The sequence below is a fragment of the Tiliqua scincoides genome, chromosome 11 (assembly GCF_035046505.1).
Source record: "Tiliqua scincoides isolate rTilSci1 chromosome 11, rTilSci1.hap2, whole genome shotgun sequence".
NCBI classification, from domain to species: domain Eukaryota; kingdom Metazoa; phylum Chordata; class Lepidosauria; order Squamata; family Scincidae; genus Tiliqua; species Tiliqua scincoides.
The window spans coordinates 920536-941518 of record NC_089831.1 but is presented as its reverse complement, the minus strand read 5'-3'; the positions used below and the strand labels follow the sequence as shown (position 1 = coordinate 941518).

The 20983-nt window shown below is 50.1% G+C and overlaps 1 protein-coding gene across 1 annotated transcript in view; it reads left to right on the top strand.

Annotated features, from left to right (window-relative positions):
* The window catches only part of PROM2 (prominin 2), a 51054-nt gene that overhangs the window by 6051 nt on the left and 24020 nt on the right, over nt 1-20983 (top strand). The window contains exons 2-6 of the mRNA XM_066639622.1: nt 2986-3219; nt 4478-4672; nt 7078-7127; nt 7707-7909; nt 8503-8623. Coding sequence (XP_066495719.1) covers nt 2986-3219; nt 4478-4672; nt 7078-7127; nt 7707-7909; nt 8503-8623 — 803 coding nt within the window. The remainder of the gene's footprint in view (nt 1-2985; nt 3220-4477; nt 4673-7077; nt 7128-7706; nt 7910-8502; nt 8624-20983) is intronic.

Here is a 20983-nt window from a genome sequence, read left to right as displayed (position 1 = left end):
TTTTCTAATTTGCTGCTCTATGCTCTTTTACCTGACTACTTTTTTATCTGACTACTGTTTTTATGATATGGTATGTTTTTGTCTGTTTTTAAATTATATTTTTTAAATTTGTTTTAACTTTGTTTGTAAGCCACCTTGAGTCCCTTCAGGGAGAAAGGTGGGGTAAAAATAAAGTTAATAATAATAGTGAGGCATGGTGACTCTTGACCCTAGACTAAAAAGTCACTGGATAAGTATAAGCAAAGAAAGAATCATTTTAAAAGTCTGACTAAAGCATGGAAACACACAGAATGGTAAAGAGTTGCTTGATTTTATTAAAAGCAATAAGGCTAGTCTGACTAAAGATGCTTGGGCCTCAGAGTCTGGAATGTAACTCAGATAAGCAAATACTAGTTTCGACCTTGGCAGAGACAGAGATGTCTTGGCAAAAACATTCACTTACTAATTAAATGCCTGTATCCCTGTAGCTTTTACTGTAATGCTTTAGGAGCAAAAGTATACATATGGAGACCAAGTGACCCTTGATACCAAACCAAAGTACGTACCCAAAGTAAAAGGTCACAATAGTTATATAGAATTAAGATATAGTAGTCATTAGAAGTAGGTCTTAAGGAACCAAAGGGCTGCTTGATTTTAGAAAAGTCTTAAGAAAAGACAAATAAGCTTTTAGTTTTGCAGAGAGGCTTCACAGGTGTTTGGATTAACACAAGGCAAAGGAATGCAGAAGAGATAAGATGGGCTGCTTGTACCAGGTCATCCTAATGAGGGATGAGTAAGTTCTGCCAAGAAAATATCTTATGGAGTCGGCCTTCACACCTGTCTTTGTGTTATACTGCTCTCTTTTAATGATGTTGATAAAAGGACCTGTCAAGGCAGTCCTAATTGGATTGATGGATGTAAAGAAGGGTCAATACTGGATAAAAATGATATTATAGCACTCCCTGCTGGCTTTTGAAAACTTTGTAATTCAATATGTTTAATTGTTTAATTTTACCTTTTATGGGAACTGTAACCTGAAACAAGCCTATCAGGTGTCTCTAAAATTATCTATAGCCTATTAAGCGTCATCCCCATCTATGATGTCAAACTTCAGCCAATGGGAAGTCTAAATTTTCAAACCAAGAACCCAGAATGCTATAAAGGGTCCAGTTAATATTGGGAAATTGCTCTCAATGCTTTGGACATGAGTCCTTTGAGATGCCCATTGCTAGCCTGCAAAAGATCACCCCTGAGTACTGAGTCTTGCTTTCTTGAACCCTGCAACAATAGATTTTAGAAATGGGCTATGTGATTTTAGAAATGGGCTATGTCAGATGCAAGCAAGGGAGGGCACCAGGATGCAGGTCTCTTGTTATCTAGTGTGCTCCCTGGGGCATTTGGTGGGCCACTGTGAGATGCAGGAAGCTGGACTAGATGGGCCTATGGCCTGATCCAGTGGGGCTGTTCTTATGTAGTCCAGATAAGGGACACTCAACCTGTAGTAAAGTTTAGTTCCGAGTTTTGAACACAACTTGTAAAAATTGAACCCACCCTTAATTGTGAAACATGAAAAAGCACATGTGCTCTCACGATGGCACATTTTTCAGGGCAGTGCGATTCCTCTCTCAGTTGCTGCTGCTCACCAGTGGAGGGTGGCAGAGAACCACGGCTGGGGGTTGGCACCACCAGCGCAGGTCTTTTAAGGTTGCTTCCAAAAAAGGGCTGGTTGGGTGGAAATCAAAGTGCTTCTTTCCGTGCCACAGAAATAGCAGAGCAGCCAGGCAGAAACACACTGAAGTTGATGACTCCAGAGATACCTGTTTAATGTTTCAAAGCAAAGCAAGAGGAGAATCTGAGCAACAGCACAGCGTCATGCAGGAGAGCTGAGGCAGGGGCCATTTGCAGGGAGCAGGTGGCTGGTCTGAGGGGCCCAAGGGCTCCAGCCACACCATGCTTTATGTACCAGATTAATTAGCACAGGAAGCAACTCTTGGTAGGTCTGCACTGTCAGCCCACTTCCTTTGAAGTTCCTTTAGTCAAGGATGCTGAATTCCAAACCTATTTTTGATTCTGATATGATCTAGCTGTAGAGTGGAAGGAACCCCTGGACCCCCTAAAAGGATATCCATGTGGGGATTTTCTACAGATGCTGAAGTATCAGTGGCAGAGCTGGGCAGGAACACAAGAGCCCTGACCCCTTGCTGGGAGGTTCCAGGGAGGGATCTTGATGCAGGGCCCATGAGATGGGGGTGCAGGGGATAAACTGTACCCAGGCCCAGTGTCCAAAAGGGGCCCAGGAGCCAAAGGAGGGGGCCTGAAAATTTCTTAGGATCTTGCCTCTTCCAATCTCACCAGGGCCCACGAAAGGAGGGTGCATTCTACCTGGCCCCAGGGTCTAAAGGAGGGCCTGGGAGCTAAAGGAGGAGAGCTGGAAATTTCCTGGGATCTCAGAAAATGTTTGCAGATATTGTGTGAAGACAAAGCATTCGTATTTTATGCAAGCCTACTTATATTGTAATTTGTAGAAATTATGATCCAACGGAGAAGGGAAGGGGCACAAAAATGCACCCCTGATAAAATTCCTTGCAGAGGCCCTGTCTTGGTGGGACATGCCTCTCTTTTCACAGGAGGGGAAGTCTTGGCTCCCTCTTCTGTGGCAGAAGCCACAGCATAAGAACAGCCCCACTGGATCAGGCCCATCTAGTCCAGCTTCCTGCATCTCACAGCGGCCCACCAAATGTCCCAGGGAGCACACCAGATAACAAGAGACCTGCATCCTGGTGCCCTCCCTTGCATCTGGCGTTCTGACATAGCCCATTTCTAAAATCAGGAGGTTGCACATACACCTCATGGCTTGTACCCCGTAATGGATTTTTCCTCTAGAAACTTGTCCAATCCCCTTTTAAAGGCGTCCAGGCCAGATGCCGTCACCACATCCTGTGGCAAGGAGTTCCACAGACCAACCACACGCTGAGTAAAGAAATATTTTCTCTTGTCTGTTCACAGCAGACAATGGGCCCCGGCTGACTGCCAATGGCCAGGACACTTTCGTGTCAAAGGCACTGATCGGCCCTCAGATTGGCAAGGGCGGCTTCATCTTGGAGTGCGGCAGGCTCTTGGTTCACTGGAACTTCACTGACAAGTCTGTGCTGGCCTTCAGGAATGCTGGAGAAAATGCTGCATTTTCTCACTTCACTGCTGCCCTGCCAGGTTTCCGTTTTGAAGCTGCTGCTGGGCTGGGTGACCCCAGTTTTGCCTGTCTGAGCAAAGTTTCCCTTGCTTGTTTAGGGTCACTCTGGAAACATGTGGCTAACTTTGTCCCCTAATTTAAGTATAGCATCTAATCCTCACGGCCACAGGTTTGAGGGTCTGTCCTTCATGCACACAAGCCTGGTGATCAGTGGGTTTCTTGTTTTCTGCCATTCTCTGCTTAGCCTGTCTGCTGGTCAAGAGAACGGTGTTGAACTTGGGAGATCTTCAGAACTGAATAGGCTTCCTGGGCCAAACACTGCTGCAGAGCTGCTGACCCTGAGTAATGCATTTGCAATGGGGAGCGTTTCTTGGGCACAGGTGACCCTTCCAAGTGCTGGGCGTTGTCAGGCTATCACTGGACCCAGAGGACTGGAAGGAGGAACTGGCCCCCCACCGGTGACCTCCGTGCTACCAGTCCTGACTTTGGCCTGGCTCCTTGCAGCTTCGTGCTGCAGCTGCTGTGCACCCAAAAGCTTCTAACTTGCTGCATGTCAGACTGGAGATTTGACTGGTCCTTGCTTTTCAGTAGAGCAATCCCTTTCAGCAAAGCGGTGGAGGTCTATGCGATCATCTCCATCACCCACCATCTCACACGAGAGGCCATAGGGCGGTGGCCAGCTCCTTTTGCCATGCCCGTGTTGTGCTGCCCTGCTGATTCCCAGGCCGCCCCCTCACCGCCTCCTTTGCTGATGCCCATGTGTGTGGGGCTGCTGACTCACCAGCAGGGTAGATAAGATAAGATTCGGGGACCAGCCCTGGAGAGGCTCCTGGGAAAAAGAGCCTGTTCCTCTCCCCCCTCCACCCACCATGGCTGCCCCGCCCTACCCCGTCCCACAGGCTGGAAAGAGGGGAGCAGCTGGAGCCAGAGGCCTGTGTCATCAGCAGCAGGCATCAAACTGGTCTGGCAGGTTTCTCCTTTTCTCTCCCTCCTTCTTCCTCTGGAGGTACTTGCAGCTGCAGACAGGAAGGGGAGAAGAGCCAAGAGGCCTGGCCATGCCCCTGCTGCATCTCCTCTGCTGGGCAAGCGGGGATCCGGAGCACTGAGGGGCAACTCAGGGGTATCGGAGACCTCCAACCTCTCCCCTTGCCGGCCCAAGGGAAGGCAGAGGTCCCACTTTCTACTGGAGCGCTGGCCCCTACCACTCCCTCGCTGCTCTCAGCACTCCTGGAGCAGAACCAATGCAGGCCACCCGGTCAGGAGGAGCCTGGAGCTCTGGGGTTGAATCCTTGCTTTTCTGGCTCTCAGCCTGTGCCTTTGTCCTCCCGGGTCCGGTCCGGCCTCAGCAGTGCTCGTCGGGGACTCCGTCGATCCTCCACTTTGCTGATGTGGGGGCCGACCAGCGGATTCCCTCCCACCACCGCACCCCTGGATCTCTGAAGCCCCTGTATGGCCTTGTCCAGAGCTACCTGGATGTGGTGCAGCAGAACTCTTTCCCCAGAGGTAAGTCAACTTCATCCCAAAAGTTGGCAGCCAGGCAGGATTGCCAACTGCCCAGGAAAGAGCATGAACTGCTCTGGTGCCGTTGAGAGCAGCTGAGTGAGCAGGCAGGGGTGCCAGAACTAGCAGCAGGTGAAGCTTTTCATAGCAGTAAAGCAAGAATTTGTCTCTGGTGAGTGTCTTGGCCTACAGGTACAGGAGCAGCAGCGGCTGGTTAAAAACAGCGGGCCCTCCAGTGCAAAGGGAGGACGTGGCTTCCTTTAGGGAGACGTGTTGGACCATGGCAAGGACAGTGCTGCCCAAACTCCATCTTTTGGCCCTTGTCAGCTCCCCTCCTCCTGCTGTGAACTGCGGAGGTCACACTCAAACGCCCACCCAGCCCTTCGTGGCAGGTCCCTGTTTAGGTGATGGCTCAGGGATTCTCTCTCCACCCCTCTTTTCAGACCCCGCAATTCGCAGCACTCCCAGCATTTTCCATGCCTTGTCCAGGACCCCCACTCCAATCCTTGCCGCCTCCCGAATCTTATGAGGCTTCCTGGTGTTTGAATAGTAGGGGAGATGGAGCAGGAATATTTCCAATAAGTGAATCATATTTGAGGATGGATGTTGTTAGAGAAATAAAATATCTCCCATGTTAGGTTCTATGGATTTATGTACGTGCAATTTGCACCCAGACCTGGGGTGAAAATTGGGAGGTTTGGGTGGGGCCGAGGCATAGACCCTCCTGCACTGTGGCCTGTGACTCTAGCAATGCTTCTCCTCCCCCCCCCCCAATGTGGAGCTCTATGGCCAATAGATCAGCGCAGTGGTCTTCAATCTTTTACATGCCACGACCCCAATAAATAAAGAAATAAAGCATGAGACGGGGGATCCACCGTTGGTCCTGCCCCCCTCCCGAGACCCTGCCTGCCACTCCTGCCTCCACCACCACCCATTCTCCGCTCCTATTACGCCCTCCTAGCACTGTTCACTGTAACCAATTATTCTTATCAGCGAGCAGAAAAAGTTAACACATAGCCTGGCACTAGTGAAAGCCATTTTAGCAGTTGCCCAGAAGCTGAGCAGGACTGGGACACCATCTCCTGGTACCTGAAAGGGAACACCAGATGCCTTCCCCTTTACCTAACGGTGCTCGAGTCAAGTGGTCTTCAACCTATTCTTTTCCTGTAAGTTGCAGCAATTCCACAACTGAGGCTGTGTGACCCCATTGGGGTCCTGACCCCAAGAACACTGGATTGGTGCAAGACATCCTGTTTCCTTCAGGTGTCAAAGGGGCAGAATTATGTTGCTCTGTTGAGCCAAAGAAGGGAACAGGAAGCAGGAGCATGACATGATTGCATGCTGTCCTCACAGGCCCCCATGGGTACCTTCGCCTTGTATGCTGCTCAGGAGAGAGTCTTCTCTGTTTCCTTGCTCTGCTCCCCCCCCCCTCCTGGAGGAGCTTACCTTGGGATTGGTCAGTGGGGCAACCGCAGTGCTCAGGCCACCTGACAATAGGAGGCAGGAAGGCAGGGTCCTCCCAGGTACCTTGGAGAGGCCAGTGCCTGGCCCACCCTTGGCCCACCCCTGCAGAGAGGCCCATCCCTGCAGTTGGGCAGGGGCTCAGGTTGGTGACCTGTCCTGACTTCCACCATTCCAGTGATGATGGGTGGTGCCTTCCCTTGGCCTGGGCAGAAGGTTTCTGCCTTCTCTGCCCCCCTGTCCTGGGTCATTGCCCCCCCCCGACCCCTCTCCTTTGTCTCTTGCAGCCCCCCTCTCCTTGGCTGTGTTTCCTCCTCCTCCCGCTTCTTGCCACCCCTTCAGTCCTGGCCCAGCCACTTTTATGGACCAGTACCAGTAATCCAGCCCCTTCCAGGAGCACTTTGCAGCAGCTCAGGAAGCTCTGTGATTATTAATAAATATTTTTATACTGCTTTTCAACAACAAGTAGTTCACAAAGTGGTTTATACAACAAAACAGATCAAGAAATGGCTCCCTGTCCCCAAAGGGCTCACAGTCTCAAAAGAGATGGAGACCCCAGCATCAGGCACTGGAAAAGGCTCCAGGCTGGGGGAAGAGCCGGGGCACAATCAGTAGAAACAATTTGTGTGATGATGATGGTAAAATAAGCAGCAGCCAAAATAAGGACTAATTGTTCTATTGCCTCTATTATTGTTGTTTGCCTCTCTGGTTCCTGGAGCTGCTGGCCTGGATGTCCACAGTGTGCCCATTTTAAGAAAGCAGTTCCAACTCAGAGGTCTCAAGCTATTCCGGGGCCCTACTAGCATCTCCAGGGCAGCTCTTAGGCATGACCTGGAGGATGAGGCTGAGATGCCCAACCCATCCTGGAGGGCTGGCAAGCCACAGGCAGGGGCACTGCTGTGAAACTCCTTGAATATAGTCTGTGAGTCATTCACCTTGCTCCACAGAACTGTTGCGGGATGCCTTGAAGGATCCACCGACCGCCACCACTTCTCAGGTGAGAAAAGGGAGAAGAGGCAGTTCCCGGGTGAGGGTGGGTGGAGGCAGCCACATTGCAACCCTGGGATCCAGGCTGGAGTTTGTTTGGTCGCCCAGACCTTTCCTTTTAGGCCTGCCTGCTGCTGATGGTGCTTTGAAAGCCTGCGTTTCTTGGGGAGGATTTTGGAGGCGTGGACTTGTGCTGGGGGTCACTGGCTTTAGGGGCAGAAGGAGTTTGTAGGCAGAAGGGTGGGGAGTGCAAGATGTTGGGCTGTGTGAGAGCACTGAAGTTCTGGGCATGGGGGATCCTCGTGCAGTTTCTAGCTCCCCTAAGCCTATTCTGGGGAGACCTGGGTGCCCTCCTCTTTCATTATTGGTTTCGCGTTTGTGAAACGTCCGCGCAGCACACACAATGTGTGGACAACTTTCCCTTCCTCCTTCACTCAGCCCTTTGTACTGGTGGGGGTTTTGCCAGGAAAACAAGGTTCATCACTTGGGAACCCCTGAAGCTTGTTTGGGGTGGGATGGGATGGGTGATACTTGGGAGGGGGAAGGAGAGACCTGTGCCTGTCCTCTGTCCTCTGTCCTTCTCCTCCAGATCCTCCATTACCAAGCAGGATACATCGTCTGTGCCGCCATTGCTGCAGTCTATTTCGTGGCAGTGCCCGTGATTGGGCTGAGCATCTGCTGCTGCCACCGGCGCAGGTGCTGCGGGGGGCGCATCAAGGCTTACCGCCGTTCCCTCCTCTGCCAGCGCAACTTCTTCATGCTCTGCCTCCTGCTCACCACTGTGGTCATCCTGTAAGTAAGAGGTGGGGTTGACGTACAGGGGCATAGAGGGATACAGTGGGAGGCAGCTTGTGGGAGGGCAGGGGGTAGAGGATGAAGACCTCTGCGGAGGGGGAGGAGCTTGCATTGGTGCCCAGCATCTGCACTGGCGCCCAACCACCATTTGTGCACCTAAATGGCTGAGGTGTACACAAGGATGAACACCACAAACCTATGTGTGTCTGCTCAGAAGCAAGTCCCACTGAATTGCTGCAGGGTGTGGTGATGGCATCTGGTCTAGATGCCTTGAAAAGGGGATCGGACAGATTTCTAGAAGAAAAGTCCAGCACAGCTTACAAGTCACGATGGGGATGTGGTGCAGCGTCCTGGTTGGAGAAATAGGCTACTTCGGAAGGCCAGGTGCAAGGGACTGGCAACGGGATGCAGGTCTCTTGCAGTCTTGTGTGCTCCCTGAGGCATCGAGTGGGCCACTTTGAGATGCAGGAAGCTGGACCAGAAGGGCCTTGGCCTGATTCAGTGGGGCTCTTCTGATGTGCATATCAGTCTCGCCTGAGAGCAGGAGCAAAAGTCAGTCCTTGTTCTGTGCTTGTCCCACTTTCTTGCAGGGGTGGCATCATCTGTGCCTTTGCTGCCAACCAGAAAGTGAGAGAAGAGATGGAACCTGGTGCCCGGGATGCGATGAACACCCTGCAGGCCTTGAGGCACCACATGGATGGGATTCCCCAGGTAAGTGAATGCCTCTTTCTCTGTCTGGCCCTGTGCTGTGGTGGACACAAAGTCAGTGCTGCTGGGACATGCTTCCACTTGCCAGCAAGACAGCAATGGGCATGGACTCCTGGTTCTGTGTGGTGCCTCTAAGGATCCTGTGCCCTCAGGGTTCTCCAAAGCAGTGGCGTCACTAGGATTTGCGTCACCTGGTACGGGAGGCCTGCGTGTCACCCCATGCAGAGGGCTGGGCAACGCCCCAGGTGGTGGGCGTGGTGATGTACCATTGCCCCGCCCCCACTGGTTTTTTGGCTGTACCTTTTGTTAGAACACAGATATTTCAATGTGGTTTGTTTCATTGCATTCTGCATGAAATTATGCATTGTTTGATATATAACATGGTGGTCTTATTCCTCCAAGCTCTGACTTTAGTGATTTTGAAAATCTGTAGAGTCTCACACACCCACCCCGTGTCAACTTACTAACACCGTATTGCAGCAGTTCCCAAACGTTTAGCACCGGGACCCACTTTTTAGAATGACAATCTGTCCAGGACCCATTGGAAGTGATGTCACGGCCAGAAGTGACCTCATCAAACAAATTAAAATAAATAATTATAAATAATCAAATTAAAATAAAATAAATAATTAAATAAGGGGGAGCCAGTCCTGTTCCACCAAGTGAATCTACTCTGAAGTAAGTCCTATTGTGGTCAATGGGGCTTACTCTCAGGAAAGTGTGGGTAGGATTGCAGCTTGTGAGCCCAATCCTATGCATGTCTACTCAGAAGTAAGTCCCATAGTGGTGAATGGGGCTAACTCTCAGGAAAGTGTGGGTAGAATTGCAGCCTATGAGCATGTAAGTCCCATAGTGGTCAATGGAGCTTACTCTGTAGCCTGCCTACAATACCCCACCCCCCAAAAAAAAAAGAATCAGTGAGATTTCCAGCCCTCCCAGTGCCCAGTTTAAAGTTCTTCTATTTCAAGCACATCAAGATAAAGACCCTCCTGGCTTTGCAAGTGCAAAATAGAAAACTTCCCCTTACCATTCAAGCCTCTTTTTTTGTCCTTTTTAGTGGGGTGGGGGGTGGGGTGGAGGCTGCCTTCTGGAGCATTTGTTGCACTCCAACTCCATCGGATCGGGACCATTCTGGTATCCTCACATTCCCCTTTGCCTGGCCTGATCACAAGCCAAGGCCTGTGATCACTGCCTACTTGCGAGTAAACGCGATGCGACCATGAGGCTGTTTCGCTTTCCATATGGCTCAATGCATTCGCTGCTGGGAGGACCTCCTTCTCGGGTGTTTTTTTTGGGCTGCATTCATTGGATTGGGACCGTTCTGATGTTGTTTGGAGTCCTCTCCGCCTGCCCTTTCCGACAGACTAAGGCAAGTTCACCTACTCATGAGTAAACACAGCCACATGGCTTCGTTTTGGGCTCGATAGACTCAGGAGGGACCTCCTTCTCAGGTGTTTTTTGGGGGCTGCAGTCATTGGATTGGGACCATTCCAGTGTCGTTGGATTCCTCTCTGCCTGCCCTTTCCAACGGACTAAGGCATGTTTGCCTACTCACGAGTAAACGCGCGCTATGGCTCACTTTCACTTTCCATAGGGCTCCACGCATTTTTTCTTTCTGGGTTTTTGGCCATAACTTTTGAACGAAAGGAGCGATTTCAATTCTGTTTTTTGAATTGCACTCTGCTGGCCATTCCACATCCAACGGTATATGGCATGATGGGGTAGCTCTAAATGCCGCAATTTTAGCGCGTCACCCCCCGGCGCGTCACCCGGTGCGGCCTGCAACCTCTCCACCCTCCTAGCGATGCCACTGCTCCACAGCACTCATCATTTTTGTGTACCTTCACAAAATGCCCCCTCCCCCATGATGACATACTCCACTCCACTGTGGGAGTGGAGTAAGGGCTGCTGCTTTCTCCCCAGTTCCCTGAGCATGGGAATTTTGTGGGGCAACCCTAGTTAGGCTTGGATTTTGGGGGGGAAGGAGGATTTTTTGTGCAGTACTTGCTCTATTTCCACATGTGCAAGCAAAATAGATGTGGGGGAAACTGAAGGTGTCCTGCTCCTACAAGGCAACAGATGTGGTACTCCACATATCAGGTCCCCATATAGAGGGGGAGCTCTATAGTCAAAGGTGCCTGTAGATATATCAACTGGCCATTAAGGAGCTTTAACATTTGCCTGTCAAAAATCTCAGGCATAAGTTTAAGGTAACCCCAGAGCAATACACTGTAGGACTCTTGCAGGCAATTGTGTCTCTACCCTCAGTTAACAGAGACACATTTCCTTTGTCTCTGGAATTTCTCTTGGGGTGGAGCAGAAGACTGCCATGTTCCTGATGTGCTGCAATGTTCCTGATGTGCTGCCTTGGCTTGGTCAAACATCATATTGGCTGCACCTCTTTGTGTGATATCCAGTGGTCATAATCCAAGGCTTTCTGGAGTGAGGGTTCCATCCTGCAGTTGTCAGTGTGAGTGGCACGAGGGTGAATGCCCTGGTCTGTTGAGAACTGGAGGTGACGATTTTGATTGGTCAGTAAATCTGTCACAGTGGAGACGGATTTGAGAGCAGAGGTGAATTTCAAGCACAAGTGAGTCAGTCGCTGGTGTGGATGTGGAGGAGCCCTCGGAACTGGTAGAAGGATGTAAATAGCTTGCCTCTGCAGAAGATACGCCTGCTTCTCGGTCACCTTCCTGTCTAGTGGTTGCTGCACAGCAGAGCTTCTCCAAGGCCTGGGTGCTAATGTGAGCTGGCAGGCAGGGGTCCTCCGAGACACAAATCCAGGGCATTCTGAAAGTGGCGTGAGCATCTCTTGCAGCTGGCTGCTGGCATGTCCCCTGGCAAACAGAGAGCAGAGAAAAGGCCAAGGAACTTCAGGAACCAGGGGCTGCTCTAGGGCGAGATGGGGGGGGGGGGGTGATCTGTGGAGAAAAGTGGCTGATGTGCAGGGGGGGGTGAGCCTCTGCTCAAGGGTTCTTCATAGTATAGGAACTTACCACTGATTGTGTTTTTCAAGGGGATGTTTAAACCTTATAGAAGTGTGCAGATCACTGGAGAAAGACTCTCTCACCCTGCCCAGATACAGCAAGCTTATTGAAATAATGGAACTTCTCATGAGTAACTTTGCATAATTTTATTTTTCCAGTAAAAAGATGCATCACATTCTGGAAATTCACCAGCTATCTGTTTCCAAAGAAACTTTGCTGCACTAGGCCAGCCGAATCTACTCCCTACATCACACACAACAGCCCCCCCCAGATATCAGCACAGCCTCTTGGACAGCTTTGTCTTCACAAAGACCTGGGACAGACATGAGAAATTGCTCTTTCTGTCAATGGTGCCATGAGAAATGAGAAGCGTAAATGTGTAAAAATCAAATGTGGAGCAGAGATTTTCTTGCACTGTCAACTGGTCAGTTCTCAGTGAGCCGGTTGCCTGCATGCGGGCTGCAAACAGGTTCAGCAAAAAAACCCTTTAGGGTATCCAATCTGGTCAAACTTGCTCTTGGTCGTCTTCTGGAACTTGGATTTGGAGACATCAGCAAAAGCGATCTCCAAGAACAACTTTCCTTTGTCCCAGGTCTTTGTGACAACAACTCTGGCCGAGAGGCTGGGTTGAAGGGGCTGTGTGCGAAGGCTGACACCAGGCCTGTGAAAAGAAGGCTGTTACTGATGAGATTTGCTGGGCTTGTGAAGCAAAGCTTCTTTGAAGTCATACATTCATATCGCAAATATGAGGCGTCTTTCCCCATGAAGATGCAGTCATGCAAATATACCTGTGAATAGTCTTGCTGACTTCTGTGAGTCTTTATCGTCTCCATCTGGGTCATGGAAAGAGTGTCTGACAGGTGTGTCACAGCCATGGCCGGGGTTCACCCCTCCTCCCCAGCTCACCCCTTCCTTCCGTGTGTTGAGGGCCCTCTTGAACTTATTGCACCGAGGAAGAAGATGTTGCATCCGGAAGAGAGGCCGAGATGGATGGTTTAATTGGTCAAGGATTTTACATGCTTGAGGGGGGCCTTGTTACGTCATGAGGCCTCCCCCTGCTTATAGTCTTTAGGTTGAGCCATGGTGCTGTCACGGCAGAGGGGTGATGTCTTCCCCCGGAGTTGCAAGCATGCCACCCTGCAGCTGGGGGTCCACAATGGTTGGATTGGTGCTGGTGGCAGCCCCTTGGTTGGGGCTCCCCAACACGGGGGGCCAGGATGTCCAATGACCTGACGAGGCTCCTGCAACCTCCAAGAAGGCCAGGAATCTTCCCCTCCTAGAGCCAGGGGCCAGGCATCCCTGGTAAAGGCTTCTTGGCTCCTTTCAGGGCCAGGTAAGGGCAGCAGGATGGACCCAGCGCCTCTTTCGCCTCGCAGCTGACCCAGCCCGCCAGACCCTTTCCAGCTCTGTGACCTGGCTGAGATCTCGTGAGATCTCAGGCCCTACTCCCCGGGAGACCTCCTGCCTGGGGGCCAGATCAGGCCATACTTGCTCTGCTCCCCTACTCCTGAGGAGCCCCTTACTCTTGAGGAGGCATGGGTCACTGGGGACGGGGTCAGGCCCAGGTCAGTGCTACTAGATGTGCCTTTCAGACACCCACTTGGCAAACCCGTGCCAAGGACCAGGTGCCTAGACCTTGCTCTGCCAAACCCACACGTGCTGCGAGTTTGGAGTGCTGAGATCTGGTGATACTCCTGTTCCAGAGCAGGAAGAACAGGACGGGCAGGGCTTTGGAGGAAGTCCACAGGCTGGGCAGTGCCCACAGCTGACTTGGGGAGGGATGCTGGGAAGGGGAGCAGGAGTGGCTTTCCTGGGAGGAGGGGCAGGTTACAAAGGGTGGCTCTCCAGTCCCTGCTGAAGAAGTAAGGAAAAGGGGAGCAAGTGATCTCCAGTCCTGGGTGCTACCTGGCACAGCAGTTGGAGTGTGGGTGCTGGTGGGTCAAAAGCACAAGTGCAGCAGGGCAGATGAATGAGCCAGGGATGAAAGACAGCGGAGGGTCTGGGTGATCTGGCTTCTTATCATGGGACCTTCTCTGGGCTGAGCTCATCAAGGAGCCTTCTTTTCAGGATTGATGGCCATTGATGACTCATTCCCTGCCTTACATGGATGCCACTGTCGTTTGGCACCTCACCAAGCATGCAGCAAAGCATGTGTGACAAGCCCTGGCAGCCACTTGCTTCATGAATATGAGCTGCTTGATTGTGCTTGGCCATGAGGTTGGTGAGGAGAGCTGGGGAGGGAGACCCCCTGCTTGTGTGTCCCTAACACTTCGCTCACCCCAAGTTAGGAAACTCCCAGGATGTGGCTGTTGTTCACAGGGACAAATGTGCTGTGCGAGCAAGGTGCGGCCCGCCATGGAATTTTCTAGGGAGTCAGGCAAGGCTTCTTCGAAGCTAGCCTGCTGGAAGGTGGGTGATTCCTCTGACGAATCAAGTGGCTGGGCCTGCAGGATGTGAGTCCATCAGTCCTGTTCCAGCTCTCATTCCTGGCTTGGCTCATGCCTTCCAGGCAGACACCCAGTGCCATATACACTTGCAGATGTGCTTGTCACACTTCAAGTGTGCAAATAAAAAAAAAATAAAGGGTAATAAAACAGCAGCAACTTCCATTTGAAATATGCAGCTAGTAGCTAGAAATAAGAACAAAAGAACAGCCCCACTGGATCAGGCCATAGGCCCATCTAGTCCAGCTTCCTGTATCTCACAGCAGCCCACCAAATGCCCCAGGGAGCACACCTGATAACAAGTGATCTGCATCCTGGTGCCCTCCCTTGCATTTGACACAGCCCATTTCTAAAATCAGGAGGTTGCACATACACATCATGGCTTGTACCCCATAATGGATTTTTCCTCCAGAAACTCGTCCAATCCCCTTTTAAAGGCGTCTAGGCTAGACGCCAGCACCACATCCTGTGGCAAGGAGTTCCACAGACCGACCACATACTGAGTAAAGAAATATTTTCTTTTGTTTGTCCTAACCTTCCCATCACTCAGTTTTAGTGGAAAATAAACTTTTTGAATTCTAAACTCCTGCACTGTTTAGCAGGAGCGAAAAGTGAACCATTTCAGGGAAGAGCTGGAAGTTAAGGTGGTGGTGGTGGTGGTGGGGGAATTGTAATTTAAATTCCACTGAAAGAACTAAATTTGAACAGTTGTTTCTGGTCTATTTGAAGTTTTAAAGCAGGTTATTTTTCCTGAGCAACTGATCAATCACTGGAGACACAGGGATATCTGAAATATCAGATTTCTGATAGGCAAACACATTTTGGTCATCTTTGCTCAAAAGTGCACCTTTGTCCACCTGGGTGCCCTAAATCTGAGGGTTTCCACATTGTCATTCAAACTTGGCTCTGACCCCAAATTTGGGAAGATAAATTAAGCTAGCAGCAGAAACGGGGGGGGGGGGGAGAGAGAATTCTGTACTTTAGATGAAACTAGAGACATGTGCACCAATCCAGTTAAAGGTGCTTACTGGAGCTGTTCAGGCACTCCTGTTTCGTGAGAAGCTCCCATGTAGGTGGGGTAACTTTGCAAATGAATGACTATCACTTTTGTAAGCTATTCTGACTTGCAGTGAAGTGGCAAACGTGCTTTAATTACTGCCCCAGCCACCTGGCAGCCAATTCCATGGATCTTTTCCACCACATCAGCAGCAGCATCCACCTCTGTCCTGGAGGATCCACCTGATTGACTGCCCTACTCATGTGTTTGGGTCATTAAATGTTGTCCCAGAAGCAAAGGAGCAGCTCAGAGTAAAGCTTCTCCTGCCCTGCTTGGGTGACATGTAAAAGTCTCTGTAGTCACCACAACCAAGGGCCAAGTTAGATGCATGCTTAATCCTGCAACTTCACCTTTTGTGAAATTAGATATAGACAGCAAATTGGGGGATGCATGAAACCAATGTGGAAGGGGGAGGGGGTCTCAGTGGTCTGCACGTTGCAGTTTTGATCCTGATCGCACCAAGAGGGCTAGGATGGGGTTCATGCATGGGGAAGGAAGCAAAGGAAGCATGCAAAGGAAGGTTTATTTCATTCAAAAATAATGTTCAAGGTGGGCTTGAACATTATTTTTGAATGAAATAAACCTTCCTTTGAAAACCAATGGGGATATGTTTGGGATCCAAACTGTGGTGGGGAAAACTACTAAAACCTCCTTTCCCCCACCACAGGGCTGACCCACGCATGAGGTCAACTGAAGGGGTCACCTCTGGCAATGGTAGCCCTTTCCCTCCTTCCCCCCCATTGGAAAAGGAAGAGCGGGTAGAATAGCAAGTGCAGAGGAGAGGAGAGTGTTGGGCAAGAGTGCCAGAGGCAGTTCAGCTGCCCAAGTTAGTGGATTCGGCTGCCCACCCCAAATCAGATCTTAGTGCAAACACATAATGTGACTCTGTGTGTGTTTTTTTCTTAAATTAGTGCACTGGAGGGCACCCAACATGGTGTGAAATTATGACAGGGAGGTGGGGGGGGGCTTTATTTCTTTTAATCTGCCATTGTTCCCACCCCATCCTAGCCCTCTTGGATGGCTGTTTTAATTAGGGGAAAACGCTTATGTTGGTTTTCAGTGGAAGGGTGGATTTTTTCAGTGGTACCTACACAAGCCTAGCACCCCCACCCCCCCGGCAGTCCCCTACCTTCTTGCCACAGTTTCAGGCTCTCTCTCTCTGGTCCCTTCCAGCTGGTTCCAGTATTGAGACAACAAGCAAAAGCAAAGAGCCATGCTGTGGGTTTGCCAAGCCCATACCACAAACCCAAAAATGATTGATTTGGTCCCATTTGCCATATTGTATTGCCACATGTATTTCTCACAATTCCACTTTCGTCACTAGAAAGTGTGCGTTTTCCCTGCACACCTTCTCTCTGGATTTGTCTTTCAAGACGAGGGCTTTGGTTATGTATTTCTTCCGTTTTGGGCCCTTCTGGGACTGAAACTACTGGGGCGCCAGGACTGGGCTCCATGGCCTGACTGCTGGCACTGGTGGATTGTCTGCTCCCTGCCCTCATTTCCCTGGTGCAAACAATCTGCTGCCTGTAATTGCTCCATGTGCCCTCTGCAGTTCTACCTCTGTTTGCTCTCTTCTGGTCCAGCCTCCAGCACTGTGGCTTTTGCATTTGTTGGAAGACTTTCCAAGGGTCACCTCTACTTGCTTTCGGTTCCATAGTGCTTAGTTCTGACCTCTTAAAAAAAGTTCTGTTTTATTATTTTGAGTCTTAGAGAAGAATCAGAACAGACCAGTGCTTACTTGTCCCAGTATCAGCTCAGGCCCACACCCTGCAGGCTCATTACATACATTGTCAATTGCGGTAATTAACAAGTCAACCGGGAAGGCAACCAATCAGTCCCCTGCCCTTTGGAGTGACTCCTCAAATATCTGCTCCTGAATCTTTCTTGTTATCATTGAGCCCCAATTTAATTTGTGCCCAGGGCTTAACCTGATCACCTTTCGGTGCTAGCCTGTGCCCTGCCTGGAACGTTTGCCCTGAGAATGGATGAAAGGTCACTGGAGCAGGTGCAGAGTGCATTTTCTCAGCAGTAACTGCTGTGAGCCCCTCCGGACCAGAGATCTGTGGGGAAAGCTTCCCAACAAGAGAGAGACATCCCAACACAGACCTGAGCTCAGGATCAAACCGATCATTTTGAGACTAGCACTATGCCCACTTTTCTGCCCCCTTTTTCATGTAATTAGCCATGGGGGCTCCAATCTTGGTGTGGGGGAAGGGAGGGGGTTTAAACTGTGATTTGAAATTCCTGGTATCTTTCTTTCTCACAAAGCAGCTGTGGCCCAAGAAAGATCAGGGGAGAGTCTCACCCACGTTGCAGCCCCATCCCAATCCCAATGCACAGCTGCTTTGTGGAACAGAATCTCAGTAATTCCCATGTCATGCATCATTTGGTTCAGAGTCTTTCTCTAGAAATTAAGCACTGACGAGTCTCACAGTTAAGGGACTGGAGCTGTGTTTCCCTTGGGTTCCTCCTGCCCTTCTACACCAAGATGGGTCCTGAGGGAGGCTTCCTCTCTGCTTCTCTCTGGATGAGGAAGAGGACAGAGCAGAACAGTGGTGTCACTAGGATTTCCGCCACCTGCTGTGGGAGGCCAGCGCGTCACCCCTTGATGAACTTCCTCTCATGCAGTGGGCAGAGCATTGACCCAGGTGGTGGGCATGGTGATGTACCTTTGCCCCATCTCGCTGGTTTTTTGGCTATAGCGTTTAATAGAACACAGATTTTCTATGTGGCTTTTTTCATTGCATTTTGCTGTAAATTACATATTGAATGGCATATAACATGATGGTATTATTCCTAGAAATCGCAATTTTAGCAATTTGGTCTCTAGTGTGCGTTACCCCTCCGCCGTGCGCTTCACCCAGTGCAGCTCACATCCCCTGCACCCTTCTAGTGACACCACTGGAGCAGAACCTCTGAGAGCAGTGGACCTCTTCACCCCCTGACCTGCCCCTCTGCTCTCCTCCCCATTTTCTCTTCTGCTCCACCCCCCTCTTCCCTTTCCAGTGGGTGCAGGTGAGTGGCCCCAATGGCCTTGGTCAGTCTCATTGTGGGGGGGGGGGAGGTGTCTACTTGGCACAATTTGTGTGAACATCATGGGAGGAAGGCACAGTTTACCAGGGAAACATTCCAGTGGGGCTGCCCTGTCTTGTGGCATGGGAGAGATGGAGGGCCAAACCTGATGTTTCTGCAAATGTCTTCTGACTTGGCACATTTCGAACTGGAAACCCCACCTTTTTGTGAAAAGCAGACTGTAGGAGGGCAATCCGAGAAAACAACTGCTTCACAGGCAAATTCGTACTTTTGAGGGCAAGTGCTGGTCTTTGGAGAGTGAACCTCCCTCTTCCCACCCACCCCCATTCCAAAGAAGATCACCCCCCGCCCACCCCACAGCAGCTGTTTTTAATGAAAAAGTGGAGCTCCTGGTTGGACGTGGGATGCCTTGTGTTTGCAGACACATACAGTTCAATCCTAACAGATTTGTCAAGGCACAAGCTAGCGTGAACCGTAGTGCCACTTGCAGGCCATAGAAACTCATGGCATCTGAAAGCTGTGAGTCTCTAAGGTACCATGAGGCTCATTGTTTTCAACAAGGAAGAGACCCATCTGTCCAGTGGCATAGCCGGAGGGGGCGGAGCACTTAGTTCAGCAGGACAGGCAAGCGGCCCCTCCCTTCAGAGCCATTCCCGGTGGGGGGAGCAAAATGGAGCCGTCCAGTTATGCCACTGCAATAGACTTGAGGTCCAGACCAGAGAAAGGGGGGGGGAGGTGCCCATTTGGGAGTTCCCACTTTTAAAAATATTTTTAATAAGACATTAAGAGCCATCATTGGGGTCTTGATTTGGATCAGTGTGGAGTATAGGCTCTCTGTGGTCCTGCATGGGGCCACAGTCATCTTCAGAGGAGCAATTTGGCTCAGGAAAAGGATGTAGGTGAAGGATTAGTCCTCTCCCCCCCCCCCAGTGTGGTGGCCCCTGAATCTGAAACCCATCCTGCAGGTGTTAACATTTTCCAACAGTAGAAGCAGATTCTGACCGTGAAAGCCCAAAATCTCATCTTGTCCATTTATTCCAAGATTCGCATCTACCTTGCCTGTCAGCTCCCTCCAGGAATCCTGTAGTTGGAATTTTGTTAGTGGTTGAGCTTCCCAGTTCCTTCCCAGGACTACTGACCTGATCTAGTTATGCTGTCTGTTTGGGGATGTTAAAATTGACCTCACTGTGGTGAGTTGGGTGACATCAATGCTCTTGCATCTAAATGAATTATCATACATGCAGATGAACAAATGTGTTTGTTTCCTTTGCCTCTCTGAAAGCTTGTCTGAGCAGGGTGCTGCAAGTACACTTGTGGACCATGCTGGTGGCCAGGATTTCCCTCAAGGAGACGTGCACACAGGGCGGTGTTTCCATAGCTTTACTCAAGCCAAAGGGTGAAAGGATTCAGGACTCCTGGGAGGCAGAGAGGTTATTTATTCAACCAGATGCGCTTGGGGAAGCCACAATCTAGCAGAACAAGAATGTCAAGAGCAAGGACGTAGGGAGAAGTTTTGACTTGGAAATGAAGCCAGCTAAAGACCATTATCCATTTGCCCAGTGGGGGAGAGCTCTTTGCTCCCAGAGGTGGCAGTCCTTCTGGCTTCTGCAGCAGATATTCATGCTCATCTTGTTGTCTTTTTTCAAACAAAGCTCAGCAATTATGTTACACTCTCTGGGAGATTCTTCAACATGCATTTTTCACAGCTTAGTGTTGTTACATAAGAACATAATTGTGGTGTTTAGCTGATCTACTTCATACCGTTCAGATTTAGAACTACTTAGCACAGTGTTGGATTAGGACTGAGGGAGACTTGGGTTCAGGTTCCCATTCAGCCGTGAGGGCACTGGGACGCAGGTTGTGTCTATTGTCTTGTGTGCTCCCTGGGGCATTTGGTGGGCCACTGTGAGATACAGGAAGCTGGACTAGATAGCCTATGGCCTGATCCAGCGGGACTCTACTTATGTTCTTATGAAGCTTACTGGGCCACTTTAAGCGACCTAATTTCAGGTGGGTCCCCATGCATTTCAATATTTTATTTTTAATATGTAGTAGACTTTATGCTACCATGGTCTGTAACTGCATTTGGGGAAATACTAGAGACCTGTACTTTTAACAAGCTACTGTGTATATTCTTTTAACAATGACAGTCAATGGGACTTACTCCTGGGTAAGTGTGGGTAGGATTGCAGTCTAGGATTGCTAAAAATCTTCCTGCTTGATGATGTCACTTCCGGTCATGACACCACTTCCAGTGGATCCTGACAGATTCTCATTCTAAAAAGTGGGTCCCGGTGCGAGAACCACTGATCTATTGGATTTTTTGTGCAAACTACAACATCAAAACAGTTAACAATTGGTGAGAGCATAAACCAGAAAAAGTGACAGAAAATGAGAAAGTGAAGATCTTGTGGATTTTTGAATACAAACTGATAAGGTTTTGACTCACATAATACCAGAACCAGGGGACATCCACTAAAATTGAGTGTTGGGCGGGTTAGGACAGACAAAAGAAAATATTTCTTTACTCAGCGTGTGGTTGGTCTGTGGAACTCCTTGCCACAGGATGTGGTGCTGGCGTCTAGCCTAGATGCCTTTAAAAGGGGATTGGACAAGTTTCTGGAGGAAAAATCCATTATGGGGTACAAGCCATGATGTGTATGCGCAACCTCTTGATTTTAGAAATGGGTTATGTCAGAATGCCAGATGCAGGGGAGGGCACCAGGATGAGGTCTCTTGTTATCTGGTGTGCTCCCCGGGGCATTTGGTGGGCCGCTGTGAGATACAGGAAGCTGGACTAGATGGGCCTGTGGCCTGATCCAGTAGGGCTGTTCTTATGTTC